General features: G+C 44.5%; 1 protein-coding gene across 1 annotated transcript in view; it reads right to left on the bottom strand.

Moving 5' to 3' along the window:
* The window catches only part of Tut7 (terminal uridylyl transferase 7), a 54,388-nt gene extending 36,224 nt beyond the window's left edge, over positions 1 to 18,164 (bottom strand). Inside the window, exons 1-10 of the mRNA XM_032885065.1 lie at positions 17,827 to 18,164; positions 16,739 to 17,289; positions 11,653 to 11,834; positions 11,237 to 11,353; positions 10,492 to 10,669; positions 9,845 to 9,933; positions 6,114 to 6,165; positions 5,193 to 5,262; positions 4,258 to 4,384; positions 3,080 to 3,199 (exon numbers count right to left, since the gene is read on the bottom strand). Coding sequence (XP_032740956.1) covers positions 3,080 to 3,199; positions 4,258 to 4,384; positions 5,193 to 5,262; positions 6,114 to 6,165; positions 9,845 to 9,933; positions 10,492 to 10,669; positions 11,237 to 11,353; positions 11,653 to 11,834; positions 16,739 to 17,258 — 1,455 coding nt within the window. The 5' untranslated portion in view covers positions 17,259 to 17,289; positions 17,827 to 18,164. The remainder of the gene's footprint in view (positions 1 to 3,079; positions 3,200 to 4,257; positions 4,385 to 5,192; positions 5,263 to 6,113; positions 6,166 to 9,844; positions 9,934 to 10,491; positions 10,670 to 11,236; positions 11,354 to 11,652; positions 11,835 to 16,738; positions 17,290 to 17,826) is intronic.
* Between the last annotated feature and the right edge of the window lie 1,330 nt (positions 18,165 to 19,494).

Genomic DNA, 19,494 nt, shown 5'->3' with positions numbered 1-19,494 from the left:
CTCCTCTTCCTCCTTCTTTTCCTGTTTCTCCTCCTTCTTTTTTTTAAAAAGACAATCTCCTGTAGTCCAGCTGGCTTCAAATTTGCAAGTCTTGTAGCCAAGACTGGCCTGAATCCATCTTCCTGCCTCTGCCTTCTCAGTGCTGGGGTTGCAAGTGTACACCACTATGCCTGGCTTTAAGAGATGCCTGTTCTCTCATTTCCAATAATAACCTGCATTTCTTTACCTACTCAATCCATTGGCTTACTTATTCACAATATGGAACTGGCATTCTTGATGAACCAAGTCTTCTGGCACTGTGAGCTCGCTTCCGGCCTGCAGGTGCTCTGACGTCACCCATCCTGTCTGCCTCCTACGGCTGCTATTAACCCCTCCACTTGCCTAGGTCTCCTACGTATTCTGCACTTTGAACTTCAAACTTTTTGAACTTGTTTTTACACTGAAGTGAGTTAAACCTAAATGCTGTGTGACTTTAGTTGTAGCTCATACCCTCTGACAGCTTCTACGTCCCAGCATTTAGTTAAAGATGCTCTCTACCCTCTCTTCTTGGGCTCTTCCTAGCCCAGGCTACTTTCTATCTCAATCCTCTAAAAATCATTTGTTTGTTTGTTTGATGTGCATGGGAATCTTGCCTGCAATAGGTCTATGTACTACAGCCTGGTACCCAGAGGCCAGAAGAGGATGTCAGATCTCTACCATGTGGACACAAGGAATCCAACCTGGGTCCTCTGGAAGAGCAGCCAATGCTTTGCCGTCTGACAGAGACCACGTCTGTGTGGCCTCTCTAACAGGAGTATCTAACAACCTGCTCACATTTACAGTAATCACTGATGTAGGTCAGTTCACTCTCATCACTGATGCAGGTCAGCTCACTCTCACTTACTCTTAGTCCATTCTTCCTGTCTCCAGAGCAAAGCTATCACAGCTGAGCGCAGGTCTGACAGCTCTCACCCCGGGGCCACTCTGGGGTCACTGTTCGGGTTGGATGTTAAATGTTCCCCGAAGGCCCACGTGCTGAAGGCTTTGTTGGCAGTCTATGGTGCTTCTTGGGAGGAGGAAAGTGTAGGCTCATGAAAAGACGTGAGGTCACTGAGCGCACACCCTGAAAGGGGACCCTGGGACCTTAGGCATCTCTCTCCTGTGTGTGCTTGGGACGGTGTGGGAGGGCACCTCCATTCGTACATGTGGGAAGCCAGAGGACCACCTTGGGTGGTGTTCCTCAGGAGGGGTCTATCCTGGTTTTGGAGATGTCATTTGGTCTGACACCCACTAAATTTGGCGAGGTTGACTGGCCAGAGCACTGGAATTACTAATACATATCCGGATGCCTGTGCTGTGTTTTAGGCTGACTTGGGTCCTCATGTTTACTTTACCAACCCGAGTATCTCTACAGCATGACCCCTACACCTGTCTTTCTCTACTGTGGCTCCTCTGAGGAGAGCAGTCTCGAATGATAAATGTTCTACCGCAGTGATGCACACACAGGGTTACTAAAGGCCAATGTGACAGAGCCAAGACAACAGAGTGAAACCAGCAATGTTCATCTCTCAGGAGAGCCACTGCAGCAGCAGGCCCACTGACACCCAGGAAGCAGCTCTCGGCTCAGGCACCCTGACTTTTTTGTATATTGAACAATTTCTAAAAATTGCACTCTAAACACTATAAACATTGTTTTATATTGTGAACATTTTGGATCCTTTGTGCTTTGACAAAACAAATACAGTTTTGTTTGCTTCATCAGGTAATTAATTTGGTCAGCAAGCAGCAGACTGTAACACCTTCTTCATGAAGTAACTGCTTAAAGCACTTTTTTTCTTTTTTGTTTTTGTTTTTAGGAAGGGGGTTTTGCTATAACCCAGGCTATCCTTAAATCTGCCATTCTCTTGCCTCGACCTCCAGAGTGTTAAGATTACAGGTGTGTTCCATCATATTGGCATGGAGAAGGTCTTTATAACGCATTCCCACTGTCAGTGTGTGAACACGGGCCCATCAGGCAGGTGTGCAAACATGGGCTCAGTATGCAGGTGTGTGCTCAACACTCAGCCCTAGCCTTTGCCTCACCTTTGCATCTTCAAACTATTTTTCAAGGCAAGATCTCACTAGGTTCCTAAGGTAAATGGTGCTGAACTCATTCTAGCCCAGATTAGTTTTGCCCTTGTAGTCCTCCTGCCTCAGCCTCCTGTCTAGCTGATATAAGAGGCCTGTAACCCCAAGTTAGACAAAAGTGTTTTGTTGCTAAAGATGGCAGCCATAAAGGTAACCCAGAACATCACTGAAGGAGTGACTGTGAAGCTCTATATCTCACAAGGCAGGCGATGATCAGATTCTGTTCCCTTTGGTTTTACAGGCTACAGGGGAAGCCAGAGATGCAGACTGCTATGGCCCCAGAAACTCTGCAGCCTCAGACAAGAGGATATGTTGAACCCAGGTGTTTGAGGTAGCATGGCCAACAGTGTAACTCAGTCTCCAAAACAAATCAACAATGATAAAAATAAGACATGGAGATGCTAAATAAAATCAAGTATCAAGGGGGCTGGAGAGGTGGCTCAGTGGTTAAGAGCAACCGACTGCTCCTCCTGAGGTCCTGAGTTCAAATCCCAGCAACCACATGGTGACTCACAACCATCTGTAATGAGATCTGATGCCCTCTTCTGGTGTATCTGAAGGCAGCTACAGTGTACTCATATACAATAAATAAAATCTTAAAAAACAGTATAAAAAAAAAAATCAAGTATCAAGTCAGAAAACCAAGGGCAATGAAAAATTCACATCCAACTCAGAGTTGTTTCAAAAAGAAATCCTAAGTTCAATTCCCAGCAACCACACGGTGGCTCCCAACCATCTGTGATGGAATCTGATGCCCTCTTCTGGTGTGTCTGAAGAGAGTGACGGTGTACTCACATACATAAAATAAATAAATAAAATCTTTAAAAATAGTATTATCCATGTACAGGGTAACATATTGTAATCAAACACTAATATTTCAGTAATGAAAGTATGGTAGAATAATTAGGTACGTAGATACTTGCATAAGGAATTTAATAAAGTAACTATCAGACACAACTAGAAAATGTCATACCCATGATCCTAGATAAACTGGCAAGAGAGGTTCTTTTCTTTGCTGAAGGAAGAAAATAGCCATCAGAGCAAACACATATGGCGGCAGGCCTCCTTCTTCAGGGCGATCGATGCTACAAAGCTACAAAACACCAAAAGCACATTAATGGTATTAGTTTCAGGGTTGCTGGGTACTGAAACCATAGCCTCAATGTAGTAGCAAACTCTCTGCCCCTGAGCCACACCCTCAGCTTTTGTCGGGTTTTCGAGATTCACCAAGTTAAAACCAGGGAATCCTGTTCATCTCAGACTCAAGCACTGGAACCTTCTAGCAGAGCTGTACCTGAATCAGTCCGAGCTTTAGCTCTGAATCCCTGTGTTGAACTGGATGTTTTATTGTTGAGGTTATGTTCCTGAGACAGGGCATTGGTGTGCACTAGTTCAGGCTGTCCTAGCACTTGAGAGTGTCTTGCCTCAGCCTCCTCAGTGCTGGGGATGTGTGCTAACGCCTAGCCAGCTGTCATCTCATCTCACTGGGACTGCTTCCTCCGACACTAACAAACAACTCGTCTAGAGCACCATGGGACTGTGAGGCAAAGACAGTAACTGCTGTCTCTCCGAAGTCTCTGCCCATGTTACTGAGAATGACACAAGGAGACATCTCAGGTATGACCACGCCCCAGGAAACCCTCCACAAAGACACTGAAATAAACTTCTGAGGTATGTTCCACAAGATTCAACCCAAACTTGATTTTTAATAAGCATTATAAGTCACTTTATCCTCTGAGGAATAATGTCACTCTGAAATAGAAACTTTGACCTTCCCTTCTGTGTATATTAAAGTTTCTAGTCCAATATTCTGACATCCACTCTCTTGATGCCTATAAATACACATCTGGTGCAAGGCGTGGTGGCGCACATCTGTAACCTCGGCACCTAGGGCAAAGACGCAGATAGCTGAAGCCTAGTCTACAGAATGAGTTCCAGACCAGCCAGTGCTGCCAGAGCAAACCCAACCAAACCAGACGAAACAAATCCAACAAAAATACAAGCAAGCAAACAAAAACAAAGGAGGAGGAGAGGGAGGAGGAGGAAGAAGGGAAGGAGGAGGGGGAGGAGAGGAAGAAGGGGAAGAGGAAGGAGGAGAGGAAGAGGAAGAGGAGGAGGAGGAGACCCACTACCACCACCACCCAACCTTACCTTTGCCCAGTATCTAAACGCAATCACCAGAGGAAGCAGCCTTGGCTCCAGTTTTCCAAGAGCCGTTAGATGCTTTGTGGTCAGCCAGGCGTTTTCGTTTCCTGCACTTACTTTACAAAGAAGGCCGCTGTTGGGGAGGGGAGGATGGGATGGAAAGAGAAAAACCACGTTAGGTAGTGATCAGTGTTCACTTCTTTCAGTGGGAGTCAAAGCCAGCTCCTCTGCAAGAGCAGCCAGGGCTCTTCTCCAGCTCTGAACTGGAGTCAAAGAAGAAATAAAGGCAATCATTTTAAGTGGATTTGTATGTCAGAACCAGGACTGTATGTTTCCAAGTAGTAAAAATATTTTAGGAAGAACACCACAGGAATAGAAATGATCAAAGGCCCACTCTGGTCATCCTAAGGGTATACTTAAAGTTTTCTCCCAAGTCAAAGGGGTTTGCTTAAGGAAGAGTCAGCAGAACCTACAAAGCGCCTGCCCGCTCGGTGGGGCCACCCTGAGCACTCTCTCAGGTGCCAAAGATGCTACAGAGAACAACGGCAAAGAAGGTGCTTACAGGAAGCCACTGTTCCAGCAGGCTGATTCCCACCTAGGTGAAATGTGTGAGGACACCTCTAACACTTTATTTTCCTTTTCTTACAATGAACGTGTAGGAAATGGCCAGGGAGAAGTCAAGTGGCAATCAGACAAGGAGCCTACAATTCTGTAAGTTAGACCTTGAGATGTAACAAAGTCCTTGAGTTCTGGCAATCTGAGAAGCTGGTGGTGCATCCCTGTGACCCCATCACAGCAGCAGGCACACTGCCACAAGATGATGGCCAGTCTGGGTTCCATGGAAAATGCAAGGCCATTCTGGGTTATACATGCTTAGACCTTATCTCAAAAACCCAAAATAAAATAAATCCCATAATATAGTAGCTTAAAGACACAGAAACCTTTGCTTATGTCTGCATACCACCACAGGAACCCGGGCATGGAAATCAGCATCAACATCAATGAAGCAGTCTGAGGAAAGAGGAAAAACAGTCAGACAAGTGAATTAAAAGCTCTCCGTAGAGCAGACCCAGGAGAGCCTAAGCAAGCTGTGGTCTGAGATGCTGCTAACACACAGCCCTCAGGTGACTTAGAAGGAGAGAACACTGTGTCCAAGACCTAAATCATCACAGACAACGTCCTAATCTTTCAAAGCTAGTTAGTGTCTGATCAGAACTGACTGCAGTGCATTTATGTGGACAAGCTAATTAGAAATGTGCACCGGAGACTAAAGCTAGATCGATGTGAAAGCAACTGACTCATAGTGTCAAACTATGTATCTATTGAAACAAGACGAATGGTTAAGTGCTTCTCATACCAAAAGAGAAGATAAGAATGCCTAACCCAAGGAAAAGAGCAATTTGATGAGGCCTAGCTACTGAGGAAAAGCAATAAGCCCCAAGGGGAATTCTGTATTGGAGAAGACAACCGATGAGCCCACTTGGGAGCAACTGTCTTTGAGTTCATTAGTCAGGGCAGGCCCCTCCTATTTACCTTGTAACATTGATCTAAACCATCAATAAAGCAGATTACTATGAATTTATTCCTAAGAGTAAATATCACATATTTTGCATTTTTTGCTCATAATCCAGGGCTCATTAATCCTGATTATTGTCAAACAGCTGTCCAACTGGTGGTCCTGGGAGAGTTAGCTGGACTATAGTTAATAATTCAAGGACATTTACTTTTATTTTTGCTTTGGATTTTACCCGTAAGTAATTTTTAGGAGTGAATTTTCTACTTTCAGTTTGGTAGTAAGATATATTAAAATTTATAGACAGAAGACAAAATCAGAAGCAAAATGTGGAAGAATTTGGCCTTACCACTGTTCTTTAAACATTCTTGAACAAGTAAGAGGACATCTGGCTGAGACATCTAGGAAATAAATGAATGAATACATGAGATAATCCCTAAGCACTTTTGTCTCTCTGGTGTAATACAGTCTGAAGTTCCCCAAATTTGCTTTCCAAATAAGAAATGACCATCGCTACAGGTGAAGAGAATAGCCAAGCCTGTGTAAGGCCAACAAGGAACACATGAGGATGCATGCCTGGGCAATGACTCGCTACAAAGTAACCCTGTACAGACTCAGTCTTTAGGTAGTGACCCCTTTAGCCACCTTAACGGTGGTTGGCAGGTGTTCTATTGCAACAATGTTCCCCTAACTCTGAGCAGCTGTAGTAACTCTAAAATCAGTATCTCCCTTCTCAAAACTTTGTTCTACATTGGACCAAAACCCTTTAAAATTCTACAATGAATCCTTAAATATGTTTCTTTTGTTGTTGGTTTGAGGTGTTTTGTTTACAGATTTATTTATTTATTTATTTATTTTTGGTTCTTTTTTTCGGAGCTGGGGACCGAACCCAGGGCCTTGCGCTTCCTAGGCAAGCGCTCTACCACTGAGCTAAATCCCCAACCCCGTACAGATTTATTTTTATTTGTGTGTATCTGTGTCCCAAAAAGATCAGAAGAGGTGTCAAAACCTCAGAACAGGAGTTATAGAAGGTTGTGAGCCTTCTGATGAAAGGGCTGGGAGCCAAACTTGTCCTCTGGAAAAGGAACAAGCACAGGTACTGCTGAGCCATCACTCTAGCCTTTGCGGTTTTTTGACCCTATATCAGCTGAGGCTGGCCTCAAACTCACAGCAATCCTCCTACGTTGCCTCCTCAATATTTTGACTGCAGGTAAAAGCCACCCTCTCAATTCAAGGGTCCTGAAAAGTCCTATTGATAGCATACTGTTGTTAGGTCAAAGTCCAGTTCTTACTACACAGCCTTCAAGAATCTGTACAACTAACTGACCCAGGTCTCTATATCCTAAGCAGAGTTCTATGGAAATGTGCACCCTTTGAGGACGCTAAGTCTATGCTCAGAACTTGTCTGTTACCCAGCCCTGTTTCTCTGTGAAGCTCACTATAGTTAACAGCTTACAATATAATTAATAGCTTACAAGTGCCACCAGAAAGCCAGGCCTATCTTGTCCTTTAAAACCTAGCATAGAGCCTATATACAGCATGGGCTTAGTGAAAAATTGCAACATGAATGACACCAAATCAAAATAACTGCTAAGGTTTACACTGATAAATCACTTATCAAAATTTGGAATTTAAAATACTATTAAGATTGGGGCTGGAAATGTGAAGAACACATACTGTTCCCCAGAGGACCCGAGTTTAGTCCCCAGAGACCACAGAGCACATTTAACCATCACTTGTAATACCAGCTTCTGGGAGACTCTAATGCCTCTGGCGTTTGAAGGCACAACTACGCCCATGTGCAGATACCCACATGAACACATACACACACATGCACACAAAATTCTTTAAGAAACAGTAAAGTCTGTGGGTAACCTAACCAGGAAACTATAGAATTAAACACAGGAAGGAAGGCGAGGCTATGAACAAGAATATCAAGGAGTCCAACTCAGAATCTATTTGTTGCTATTTCAAAGACAGGATCTCACTATGTAACCCTGGCTGACCTAGTCCTTCACCGTGTAGACCAGGCTGGCCTCAAACTCAGAGACCCACCTGCCTCTAGGATTAAAGACATGTGCTACCATGCCTGGCCTCGAATCTATATTCATAACAAACAATTAAACCGAGCATAAACCAACTCTAAACAAAACAGTTGGAAGCAGAGTAGGTCAATCAATTGATAATCTAAGTTCCTTCTGGCTTTGAAGTTCTGACTTACCTATGTCTTTGGGAATCATATTTCACCAAAATGTAGGCTTATACACCTGGGGTGTGTGGTGTGTGTGTGTGTGTGTGTGTGTGTGTGTGTGTGTGTGTGTGTGTGTGTGTGTGTGTGTGTGTGTGTGTGTGTGTGTGTGTGTGTATGTGTGTGTATGTGTGTTGAGGGCATCCTTACTTTATGCTTCGCTCCTTTGCTTTGTCTGATGAGAGCCTTGAAATCCTGCTAGTCCTGCCTCCAGCTCTCTAGTACTGGGATTACGGATGTGTTCCACCATTTGAGATTAGGTGTGGCTGTTTTTTTTTTTTTTTTTTGAAAAGTGTAATTACTTTAATTACATTTATTCATTGTGTGTATGTGGGGAGACATACATATGGCTAGAGGACGGTTTGTGACACTCAGGGATTGAACTCAAGTCATCAGATTTGGGGATAAGCACCTTTACCCACTGAGCCATCTCTCTGGCCCATCACTATTATTATTATTATTATTATTATTATTATTATTATTGCTATATAAAAGGGGAACTTGGGAGTTATTTAGGTTTTCAGATCATGAATATTTATAAATATTATTTCTAATATTATAAATGTAATATTTATATGTAATACTATATTATATATAGTATAATACATATGTATAATGTATAATATATAAAGCATAAATATTATATTATATTGTAATATTATAAATATTACAAGTACACTATTTAAACATTTGCCTTCCTTTCCTGTCATAGGAAGGTTGATTTTATGGAAAGAATTTAAACTTTCTGAATTCAAAGACACATAGAATCCTCCCAGGACTCACATGCTTAGAAAACCAACATTACAAGTAAGTAGGGAGGATCTGTAGCAAAATAAGCATGAAAATTTGTAAAGTAAAAATTAAAATTCTGAAGCTAAAGCCATAAAATAAAAATTCTCAGGGAGCGCTGTCACTGTCATACTCTAACTATCAAAATATATTCACATCCAAGTCACACTCAAAAGATTCCGCTTTTTACCACCAGACAGCCACCACAAGCCTCAAGCGTGCTGCCTGGAAAAGCCTGTGCCCATGGGCACCACGGCAAGCTTATCTCTGAGCATCCCCACTGGGCAGAACTCAGAGAAGGGCACAGCTACAGCCTGGCAGCAAAGGGTCAGGCTTCCTCACAGTCTATGTGATCCTGAGGGCTCCCACGGTGAAGTGTGTTTGCTGATCAGCCATTAAATTCTGAGCATTCCCCAATCTAGAAGCCTTGCCCGACCTCGCTGAGAGCCTCTGCCACTCTGTTAAGAAGGTAGCTGTCATGTCCATTTTCAGAGGGACAGAAGCGATAAGGACACTAAGATCTGTGTGCTTCTGATAAAGAGCCAAATCATCAACTGGCTGGATAGTCTATGACCAAGCAGGTCTGCCAGGCGGCTGAAACTGTACAAATGTGCCCATGTACCGAAGCAATACAAACAACTTAAGGAAAGACAGAGGCTAAGGAGCCAAGAGCACTCAGTCTTCCAGAGTTCAGATCCCAGCACCCACATAGGTGGCTCACAAGCTCCAGGGGATCTGATGGCCTCTCTGGCCCTCATGGGCACCTACACACATCTGGTGTGTGCTCGAGCGTGCATGTGCATGCACACACACACACACACACACACACACACACACACACACACACACAGAGACACACAGACACAGACACAGACAGAGAGACAGAGAGAAAGACAGAGAGAGAGAGAAAGAGAGAGAGAGGGAGAGAAGCAAGGACAAATGAGTTCACACAAGCACACAAATATAAAACTTCATAAATGATAAACAAATGAGAATTCTACGTGAGTGTGAGTGTGAAGTCCAGCAGATCACTTTTACTTCACGACAGCTGGAAACTGAACATCAATGTTCACATCAGAGTCTCTGAAGCCCAGCCTGCTACAGGACGATCCATAAAGCCTAAGAGAACAGTCTGGAAAGAAGCAAGCACATGGGAGTCTCAGGAGTGACATCTTTCTAGAGCGACAAGAAACACTGCTACTTAAAACACAATCACGGGTCAAAGCTGTTGCCCAGAAGCAGGATATGTGTGCTGAGACCAGACACTCACAAGACTGCAAGCCATTTGCTCAGCGTTTCTGACCAGCCACTCCTGCCATGAGCTGTGAAGCATGCTAAAGACTCCTACATGATCATGCTCATATTTTGTGTAGAAAACTGTCATAATTCTATGTAGTTGAAAAGGACACATTGTTTTAAAACCTACAGTATCACCATAAGCTAATGCAAGCATTTCTTTCTAATTCAGCATGCACACATAGCTCTACCTTACTATAAGCAGTAGGCTTCACTAACTGGGACCCCAACAGCAGTCCCAGTCTTGGGGTCCCCAACAGCAATCCTGGTCTTGGGACCCCCTGTCTCAGCCTCCATAAGCCTTATGGGCAGCACCCGTGGCCAGGCCGAAAGTTAGTGCTTCTTAGGGAAAAGCAACCTGAACCATGAGGCACTTTTACCAGCTAGAACATACCTGGTAGTGTGTGCTGGAGCACGCGTCCCATGGCACACTGAACTTCTAGCCTCTGATCCAAGTTTTCATTGTGTAAACCAAACTCCTGCACCACTCTGTCAATGGCGCTGCCGACCGCATGTATCTGGGAGGGTGCTGGTGGGGGCAGTGTGGTAAGCAATTCTTCTTCCTGCTTTTCCTTGTAAGATCAACAGTAAGATTAAAGTGACTCGTGTGCAGTTGTTCCTTTCGCTACGACAGGACCTCTAGGATTTCCTGGGATCTTTGTAGCCTTCCTTATCTTGGACATGGTGGTCTTTATCCTATCAAACTTACACACGCTCTATGTACTTAATATGGGTGATAAGGAGTAGGCAGGAATACAGAGAAAGCATGGATAGCTTTCAAAATTAGGATCCTTATTATCTGCATAAGAACACCAAGATCCCACCAACGGCTTCTTACATACTAACTCTGGACTTGGGGAAATTCACAGGGCTACCCAGCAAATACATCTGACTAGTGGAGAAGTATTCTGGCTAGAATACATTCAGTAGTTTGTTTTTTTTTTTTTTAAATATACCTGTAGTGGGTTTAAAGAGTGCACTACTGAGCGCTCATGCATCTCCCAGCGAAGGCAAGGGAACGGCAATCCTAGCACACGTGATGTATAAGGTAGGTATGTCATATTTTCAACCAAACCAGAAATACGCCTGCGTTTTAATGAAGAGTATTCATCTGTTTCAATCACCAGAGACCCACTCACCTTAAGGTTCTTCTTGTGCCTCTTCTCCTTGATGTGCTTATGTGCGAACGGGATAGAGTCAATCAAGGCATCGCACAGTTTACAGGTGTACTTTGCTGTTGGGCAATTTCGTGATCGCTATAGTTTGAAAAGATGGACAGAAAGTTGTATGTATGTTCTCCAAACATAGAGAAAATTAGCCAGCCAGAACAATGGTTTCCCCATTGCTTCCAAACTTGACAGTCATTCTTATTTAAATACAAGGCTGTAACTCTTCATTTTCCTAACCCTCGATGATTATCCCTTAGCATACAGACTTACACACTGATGAAGAAGGGAAAGCCGAATTCTTTGAGGCAAATACTGCAATTGTTAACACAGTGTAAAGTGAGGTTTAGAGGTGATCTAGCAAATGCATCCATAAAGACGTTAGTTACCCTTTTCAGCCTCTCAATGCAGTCTCTCTTGAGCCGCTCCTCAGCCTGCTGTAGGCCCAGCAACTCCTTGGTTGAAAGGACAGACTCGTCGATCACAGGACCTTCTAACTCTCCGTCCTGCTCAATGTCCTCCGTTCTAGTCCTCCGTGGCTTACGAGGTCTGGACCGCTGTTTCTTGTTTTCTTAAGTTAGGGGACAATATGGGTGGTGATGAAAACTATCACTCTGAGTAAGGCGTAGAAGTTTCTTCCTATAAATGCATTTATTTACACATAGTACTAGGTATTGAACCCAGGTCCTCCCTCATCCATGCTGGCAAGTGTTAGGCCCTGCCTGAGCTCTACCCACAGCCCATGTGAACTTATTTCAATGACAGAAGAAGCCTGAACACTGAACAAAGGCGAGGGCACCTCTCCATGAACACCAATCCACAGAAACAACTGAGATTTAAAAGGATCATATTTTCCATAGGATTTGATTTTATCTCCTCCCACATTACACTGCTGCGTGCTCATGCAACAGCAGAAATCTCCCACTCAAGGCAGATATAACGGCACTTCTAATCCACTTGATGCTGTAAGGGACACACATGACACTCCCAGCCAAACTGTAAATGCACCTATGCTTTGATAGAGAATATTCCTATCTACTTGATTTCCTTTTAAAGTGAAGAACCCAGGTAGGGGAAAATGGACAATATTGTATATACCTGGAGAACTTGGAAATTGTGATCCTTTTCTTACATTGTTCATAAAAATTCATTTAGCTACAAATTCAGCCTTCAGTCCTAATTGGATTCCTCCATTAAGAGGAAAATCTCAAGCCAAAGTTTTATTCACTGGCACACAGTTCCCACGCAGGTTTGCCACACACCAGTGACAGGCCAAGCACATGACACAGTTGGCAGTTAAAAGCCGGAGTTTTTCCTAAATACATGTACTAGGGACTCTGTTAGGCCTACAATCTGCAGAATAACTAAGTAAACCAAGCTAACAACTTCTCAACCTGGGAAGCATATAACAATTTTGAGACTGAACTTTAAAAACTGTGGAGAGGGTTGGGATTTAGCTCAGTGGTAGAGCGCTTGCCTAGCAAGCACAAGGCCCTAGGTTAGGTCCCCAGCTCGGAAAAAAAAAAAAGAAAAAAAAAAAAAACAACAAACAAACTGTGGAGAGCAGCCTTGATACTCCAATCAGGTTCTAAAGACAATGGAAGCAAATTGTAACACGGGGCTTAACTATTTCCAAGCTAAAATTCTGATTAGAGAATAGAGAGATGGCTCAGTGGAAGGAGCTCCTGAGTTCTGTTCCCGGCATCCATGTAGCCTCTGCAGGCACCTGCACATGCACAAACCCATGAAAATCAAACGGTAAAATGTTTTAACAAGTCTGATTAAACACATGGGATTGTCTTCATTGGCTTTCCACAGATTAGTGCTTGGAAGAAGTATGCATAAGGCGATCTCTCTCCAGCTTTCGGAGGGACTCATGACTTAGCAACGGCACTGCCTTGGCTAACTGCAGGAAGGAACTCTGGGTGGAAAAGAAAGTATAGAGCTACCAGTTGTAAAGAATACTACTGTTGGGGCTAGAGAGATGGCTCAGCAGTTAAGAAGGCTTCCAACCATCTGTGGATTTGAGTTCCAGGGGATCTGACGTCCCAGGGGAATCCTCTGGTCACCATAGGCTTCTATACACAGATGGTGCACAGATACATCCATGCAGGCACGTATGCACATACACATAAAACAATAATAAACAGGTAGGTATTAAATAATAAATCAATACATTCTTATGAAAATAAAGGATGCCACTGCCATGCTGGGAACTTAGCTAAATGACACTGTTCCCATCACACACACTGGCACTAAGACTGAAAACCCCGCATCAAACAATAGCAGTCAACTGCGGCTGGGGCACCGAGGCAAGAGGACGGAGGCCGTCCATGACTTCTGGGGAGGGAGAGCTGAACAAAGTACTGAGTGATGCTGACAGCAAGCATCACTACCCTGTTCCATGGCAGAAGGCAGTGCTTTTATGTGCCCAACTCCTCCGACCCCTGTGGTACTTCCCACATCCATGCCGAGGTAAGCCCCACTCTGCAGATGTTAACATTGGTAGTCTTGGAGAACGAAGTGACATGTCTAAGGGCACAGGGCCAAGGCAAAATAAAGATCTGAAATGCAGTTTAAAATACAGGAGAAGTCAGCCTTGTACTGCCCAGTAAGCAAAGTGAGGGGAAATCCCTACATAGCCCCACATTAGGAACAGACGGAACAGGGCTGTCTAGGCCTGCAGGGACAAACTGTGAAACAAGTTCACTGGAGCAGCTCTGGAAGAGCAAAGAGCCCCAAGAAGGTCACCCTAACTACTGACAGGAAGATGTCGTGTTCCTGGGGCTGTCATAACTCCAGTCACAGCAGACATTTGATGGATGTTTCCTGCCAGCCTATTAATGACATTGCCCCAAAGACTTTACATCACCAACCTAGGACAATGAGGGTTGAGGGAGGGACAATAATGTCAAAATGAAAAAACAAAACAAAACAAAACAAAACTGTGCTTTAAGAGCTTTAAAAATCAACTTTAACATAATTTATCACATCTTCTCAGTTTGAGTGATCCTTATTATTGAAGGCCAAGGGATTGCACCTGTTACTCCCAGAACAAGGGAGGGAGAACCAGAGGGAGCTGAGTGTGAGGTGACCTCATCAACGTGCAGAGTTCGAGGCCCACCAAAGCTACACAGAGACCCTGCCTCAAAAAGAAAAAAAATTAAGATATTCCCTTCAATGATCTTAGGGTCATTTCCATGCACTGCAAATTTACACATCAAATTAAACTCCTCTCCATTGTATGTGATCTTATACAAAAACCTTAATGTTTCCTTTATAAAGATTTTCAAGGGAAACTATCAATTTCTTCCTTTGGCAACCTGAAACTCCATGCTTTCTACACAAACATTTAAGTGAGCTTCTGTAGACACAGAGCCAGTGCACTCCCTGTGCACACTGCTGAGAAGACACCTTTCCAGTCATTCTAAAGCTGAATGAGAACATGTAGAAGCGGTTCTTGGTCTGCATTTGGTTCTTTTAATATTTCTAGCTGCCAAGCGCAAGACCCTGGGTTCGGTCCCCAGCTCCGGAAAAAAAAGAAAAAAGAAAAAAAATATTTCTAGCTGCAAAACACTGATCTATAATTCATTATTGTTACTAGTAGCGGTAATTTTAGACAGGGTCTCATTAAGTAGCCCTGGTTAGCCTGGAAATCTCTATGTAGACCAGGTTGGTCACAAGTTCACAAGTCTGTCAGCTCTGCTCTTGCACTCTGGGACTAACGGATGTACCTCTTGGCCTGGCTTAAACCATACCTTAAACGTGCCAGTTAATGTGGCCCGGCCAGCTAGTTAGGCCAGTGCTACACGGGGTTCTTAAAAGCCTCCCTTTCCCCCTTTCTTAATCTTTATCTTGTTTTATTCACAAACCCAGACTGACTGGGAGCTCACCAGGGAGCTGAGGTTTGTCTTCAACCCCTGATCCTCCTGCTCCACCTCTCAAATGTCTGTCCAGGGAGTTCAGGTTGCCCTCAAATTTTCCATCCTTCCACCTTATTGTCCCTACTTCTGGGTTGCAGGCATGTAACACAGACATATCTTAATTTTTTATTTCCATAAGACAAATATAGGTAACAACGTCCACACCTACATGAATGCCTTAATAGAAACACTTAAGGTTAAAAAGTAACAGAGAAATCCAAAGCCCAGAAACCACCAGTAAACACTGTTCCCTTGTCAGGACTCCAGGTCCTGCAGCCTGAGGTAATGGCCAGGGTGACAGGAAGCATCCCCAATCTCAGTTTCGATTTCCATCCCTTTTCCATCCAGCACTGCATAAATAAGTCTGGACAATTTTAACATCTCCCATCTGCAGCTGCCCAATTCACAGAAATGTGGCTCCATATCACCTCAGAATCCCACACAACAGCCTTTCTAGCTCAAAGACTTGTTAGGATATGGTTCACTTTACTTTATTTATTTTCTTTTGAGACCGGGTCCTTTTAAACCTTAATTCAGGAAGCAAATACATGAGCATCACTGTGAGGCCAGTCTGGTCTACAGAGCAAATTCCACACCAGGCAGTACCACACAGTGAAACACTGTCTCCAAAGAGGGGGCAATTTTTCTAAGTCTAATTTCATACTATAAACAGTTTTCACACTTTCCATTCAACTCACGACTTTATTTCACTTCAGAAAATACATTGACTAGATAGAAATAACTTCCCTGTTTTTAGAAATAATTGCTATACAACATCTCCTTGCACATTTTGGAAAAATGCAATCACCTTGTGTCATTATTAAAAAATGTGAAGTTACTTAGAATTGAAGTTTTAGCATTGGGAGGTGTAAGCAAGAGAATCTAGTTAAGGCTAGCCTTGGCTACATGAGAAAGAAGCAGATTTTGATTCTTCTGAAAGGGAGCAGCACTGCTTTTATCAACGTTCTGAGTCTCTTTAAATTTCTATTTCCCAAATTCTGTTGTCAAGCTTGTATTCCATCCGCCCCTCCCTGTGTGCATGAGTTTTGGTAAACAGAAACTTGGTTTCTCCCCCGCAGCTTCCTCTTTCCCTGCCACCATCTCTCTTCCTTCCTCCTAGCCTTCCTCCCTCTCTTTGTAATATATGCAGCCTATACTGTCTTAACAGTAGACATTTTCAGTTTTATACTGTCGTGTACATCGTGAACATATTTTAAAATTAAAATCATGCACACATAAACAATACGGATTATGGCAATTAGAGGGTGATCTCCCAGGTTAAATGACCACCCTCCTCCACTCCCGTTCCCATGTGGTGTTTACTTTTATAAAATGAGCCTTGCTTTTTTGCTTAGTACTGGGACAGTACTGCACTGTGATGCCCAGCCTGCCTTGGAGCTTGTGGTGGTCCAATGCATGAAATATGGTGACGCTGTCCAACTGTACTATAAACACTAACACAGTCACATCGAACAGCTCATTACTGAAGAGAACAACACTTATCTGGATGAAAATATAACACAGACACATAACCTAGAGACTCGAGGCATACCAGGGCTTCCTGCTTCCATTTCTGACATGGCTTCTAGGCTGGCGAGGTCTTTCTGAAACAGCCTTCTCACTGCTCTGCAGCCTCTCCCCTCTGGCCACCTGTAGGTGTCTTCACTTTCTTGAAAGGATTCTTTCCTTGACCGGCTTAGGACGGGAATCCTAGGTCCAGGCTTGAACTCTCTCCAGCTATCTGCATTTCCAGCCAGTTCATCAGACAGCCATTTCTTATTCTGATCTTTGTGGTTATCGTTCATCCAAGCAGGCTGACTGTACATCGGGTTTTTAAATGCATATGGGTTGCTGGAGACCGCATACAGTCCTTTCCTGGGGGTGTTCCCATAGTTCCCAGGGGACATCTTTTTTTTTGGAAGGCCCTTTTCCATTTTACTGCTATGGCCTTTAGCATAATCATCCATCATTAAATAATCTTGTTGGGGGTGACCCCTTCTGAAATCATCATCATCAATAATTCCACGGTCTTTAGTGCGCTTCACAAAATAAGGCTTTGCTGTATCTCCCATGGTCTACGACTTCAACTTTCTTACTTTGTACCTGAGAGAAGGCATTTGGGGGAAAACGAAACAAAACAAAACTGTAAATAATATCATACCAAAAACTCAAAGTAACACACTGACGCCCTGGCGCATTTTTCCCCCATGTAAAAATTAAATTGTCATCACGTTCATAATAATTATTGCGTTCCAGAAGTTAGGGGGGCTTAGCCTTACCTAGTGTTCATAAAACTGGTCCTTGTTTAGTACAAACACTTAAATCTGCAGACGCTTCTATATCCTCAAAAAACTAAAGTAGTAACTTCTATGTAATGACAGCACCTCTCTTCAAAGTAAACATCCTAAGTCAACACTGTTACAAAACTCCCAAAGCTATTTAAAAAAAAAAAGTTGGCAATTACTTTTAAGTATCAAAGTAGCCAAAACTATGCGAACAGACTTCAGTTTCGATCAACCCCAACTCCATGCTTTACTTTTCAACCCGGCGCGAGCGCTGGGCGAAGGGGCAGCACTTCCCACCAAGGTACCACTGTAAGGGTCCGAGCTTCCGACCAAGGGACAACGCCAGCTGACTTACCGGGTTTCTTAGTCCCCAGCCCCTGCCAAGTCCAGTTTCGTCACCAACCACAATCCTCCGCAGAATGACACTCCTTTTCCTTCCCCATTCGGCTGCCCCACCCCTGTGTGCCTCAGTTTCCACAAGCGGAGTCCCCAGGCGGAGGAGGAGGAGGAGGCGGTCCCGCGCTACTGGCCACGAAGCCGCCGTGGGGAATAGGAAGCAGGAAGCGCCCGGCCATTGACAGGGTTCCGGGGTCCCCCGGACCAGGGCCGGAGCCCCGACACAAAGTGAAGACACGGACTCGAACCCGAGGGCTCCGGTCGCGCAGCCCAGCCGAGGCGGCCGGAGAAGGACGGCGCCAACGTACCTCGGGGCCGGGCAGATACGCTCCTCGGGGCGGGGGGAACCCACGGGCCCAGCCCGGAGGCGAGTCCCGGAGGGACGCGACGAGACGGCGCCCGGGAGCACTCACCAGCGCCGCTGCGGTCCCCCGCCGCTTCCTGTCCGGGCCCGGCTCCTCTCCGTGTTTTCCTTCGGCCCCACTTCCGGCGCTCAGCGCCGTCTCATTGTGCGCGATTGGAAGACGACGATGCCCCCGCCCCGCGCTCCACGGCTGGCCGGAAGCGCGCACCGGAAGCGCGCACCGCCCAGGTTCCGCCCAGCGCAGGGTACGCGCGGCGAGTGCGGGTGTAGAGGTCCGGGCTGCTAGCTGCCTGCGCCTTCTGGCACCAAGTGCTTTCAGATTTTCCCGACGCCCCTCTGTGGCTTCTGGGGGAAACTGAGCCAGGCTGCCGGGTCTTTTTGTAATTCCAAGTGACTGCAAGTTTCAATGAGGACTTCATTAACGACCTTGAAAGACCAGCGGCCTAAGCCTCTGGATTACCCAGCTTTCATCCTCACGGAGAACGCTTCTCCCTCCTTTCTCCCTCCCTTCCTCCCTCCCTCCCTCTCTCGAAGAATGCCCAGGGGTAGAAGGAAATTCAGCTTTAATTTTTTTAAACCAAAACAAAGAACTAGCAACCAATAGGGAGTTGGGTTTTCTTTTTTTTCTGATTGAACATTCATTGTTTTCTAAAGTGTTCTAAATGTTCTGAAAGCCTCAAGCGACTAATAAATAGAAGTGTTGGAAAAAAATAAGACAGTTTTTATTTCTACCTCTACAACATATAAATTTAAATCCATGTGGTTCTTTGGCCAACGGTCTTAAAGTGAAGAATGCATACAGCCTTGGCTATTCCAAGAAACTATCTTGAAAACTGTAAATAAATATTAATTCAATCCTACTCATTCAGGAAGAAAGGAACACAATAGAAAAAAAGCAAAGGAGACATAGCTAAAAGGTAGATGTTCTACAAACAACTCGTTAACAGTCTCCTCCTGTGTGGGTTTTGAAGATCATCTGAAGCTCTGCAACTGATTTTTTTTTTTAAATGTATTTGCATCTCAAATGCTGCCTCCTGGTCCTCCCCAACCCCCACCTGGTTGCTTTTTCCATGCCCCTCTCTTTTGTCTCTGAGAGGGTGCCCCCCATCCCCCAACCCTGGTGCCATAGGGCACATCCCCTCCCACTGAAGCCAGATAAGCCTTCACAGCGAGCCATCTCTAGGGTCCCACAGCACTAGTAGTTGTTCTAAATATGACTTGAGAGTTCCTGTCACTGACAGTAAAAGTTACATCTAGCAGACT

This window comes from Rattus rattus, chromosome 14 (genome assembly GCF_011064425.1).
Source record: "Rattus rattus isolate New Zealand chromosome 14, Rrattus_CSIRO_v1, whole genome shotgun sequence".
Taxonomy (NCBI): Eukaryota; Metazoa; Chordata; class Mammalia; order Rodentia; family Muridae; genus Rattus; species Rattus rattus.
Note: the sequence above shows the minus strand (reverse complement) of the source record. Positions and strands in the feature narration are given on the sequence as shown.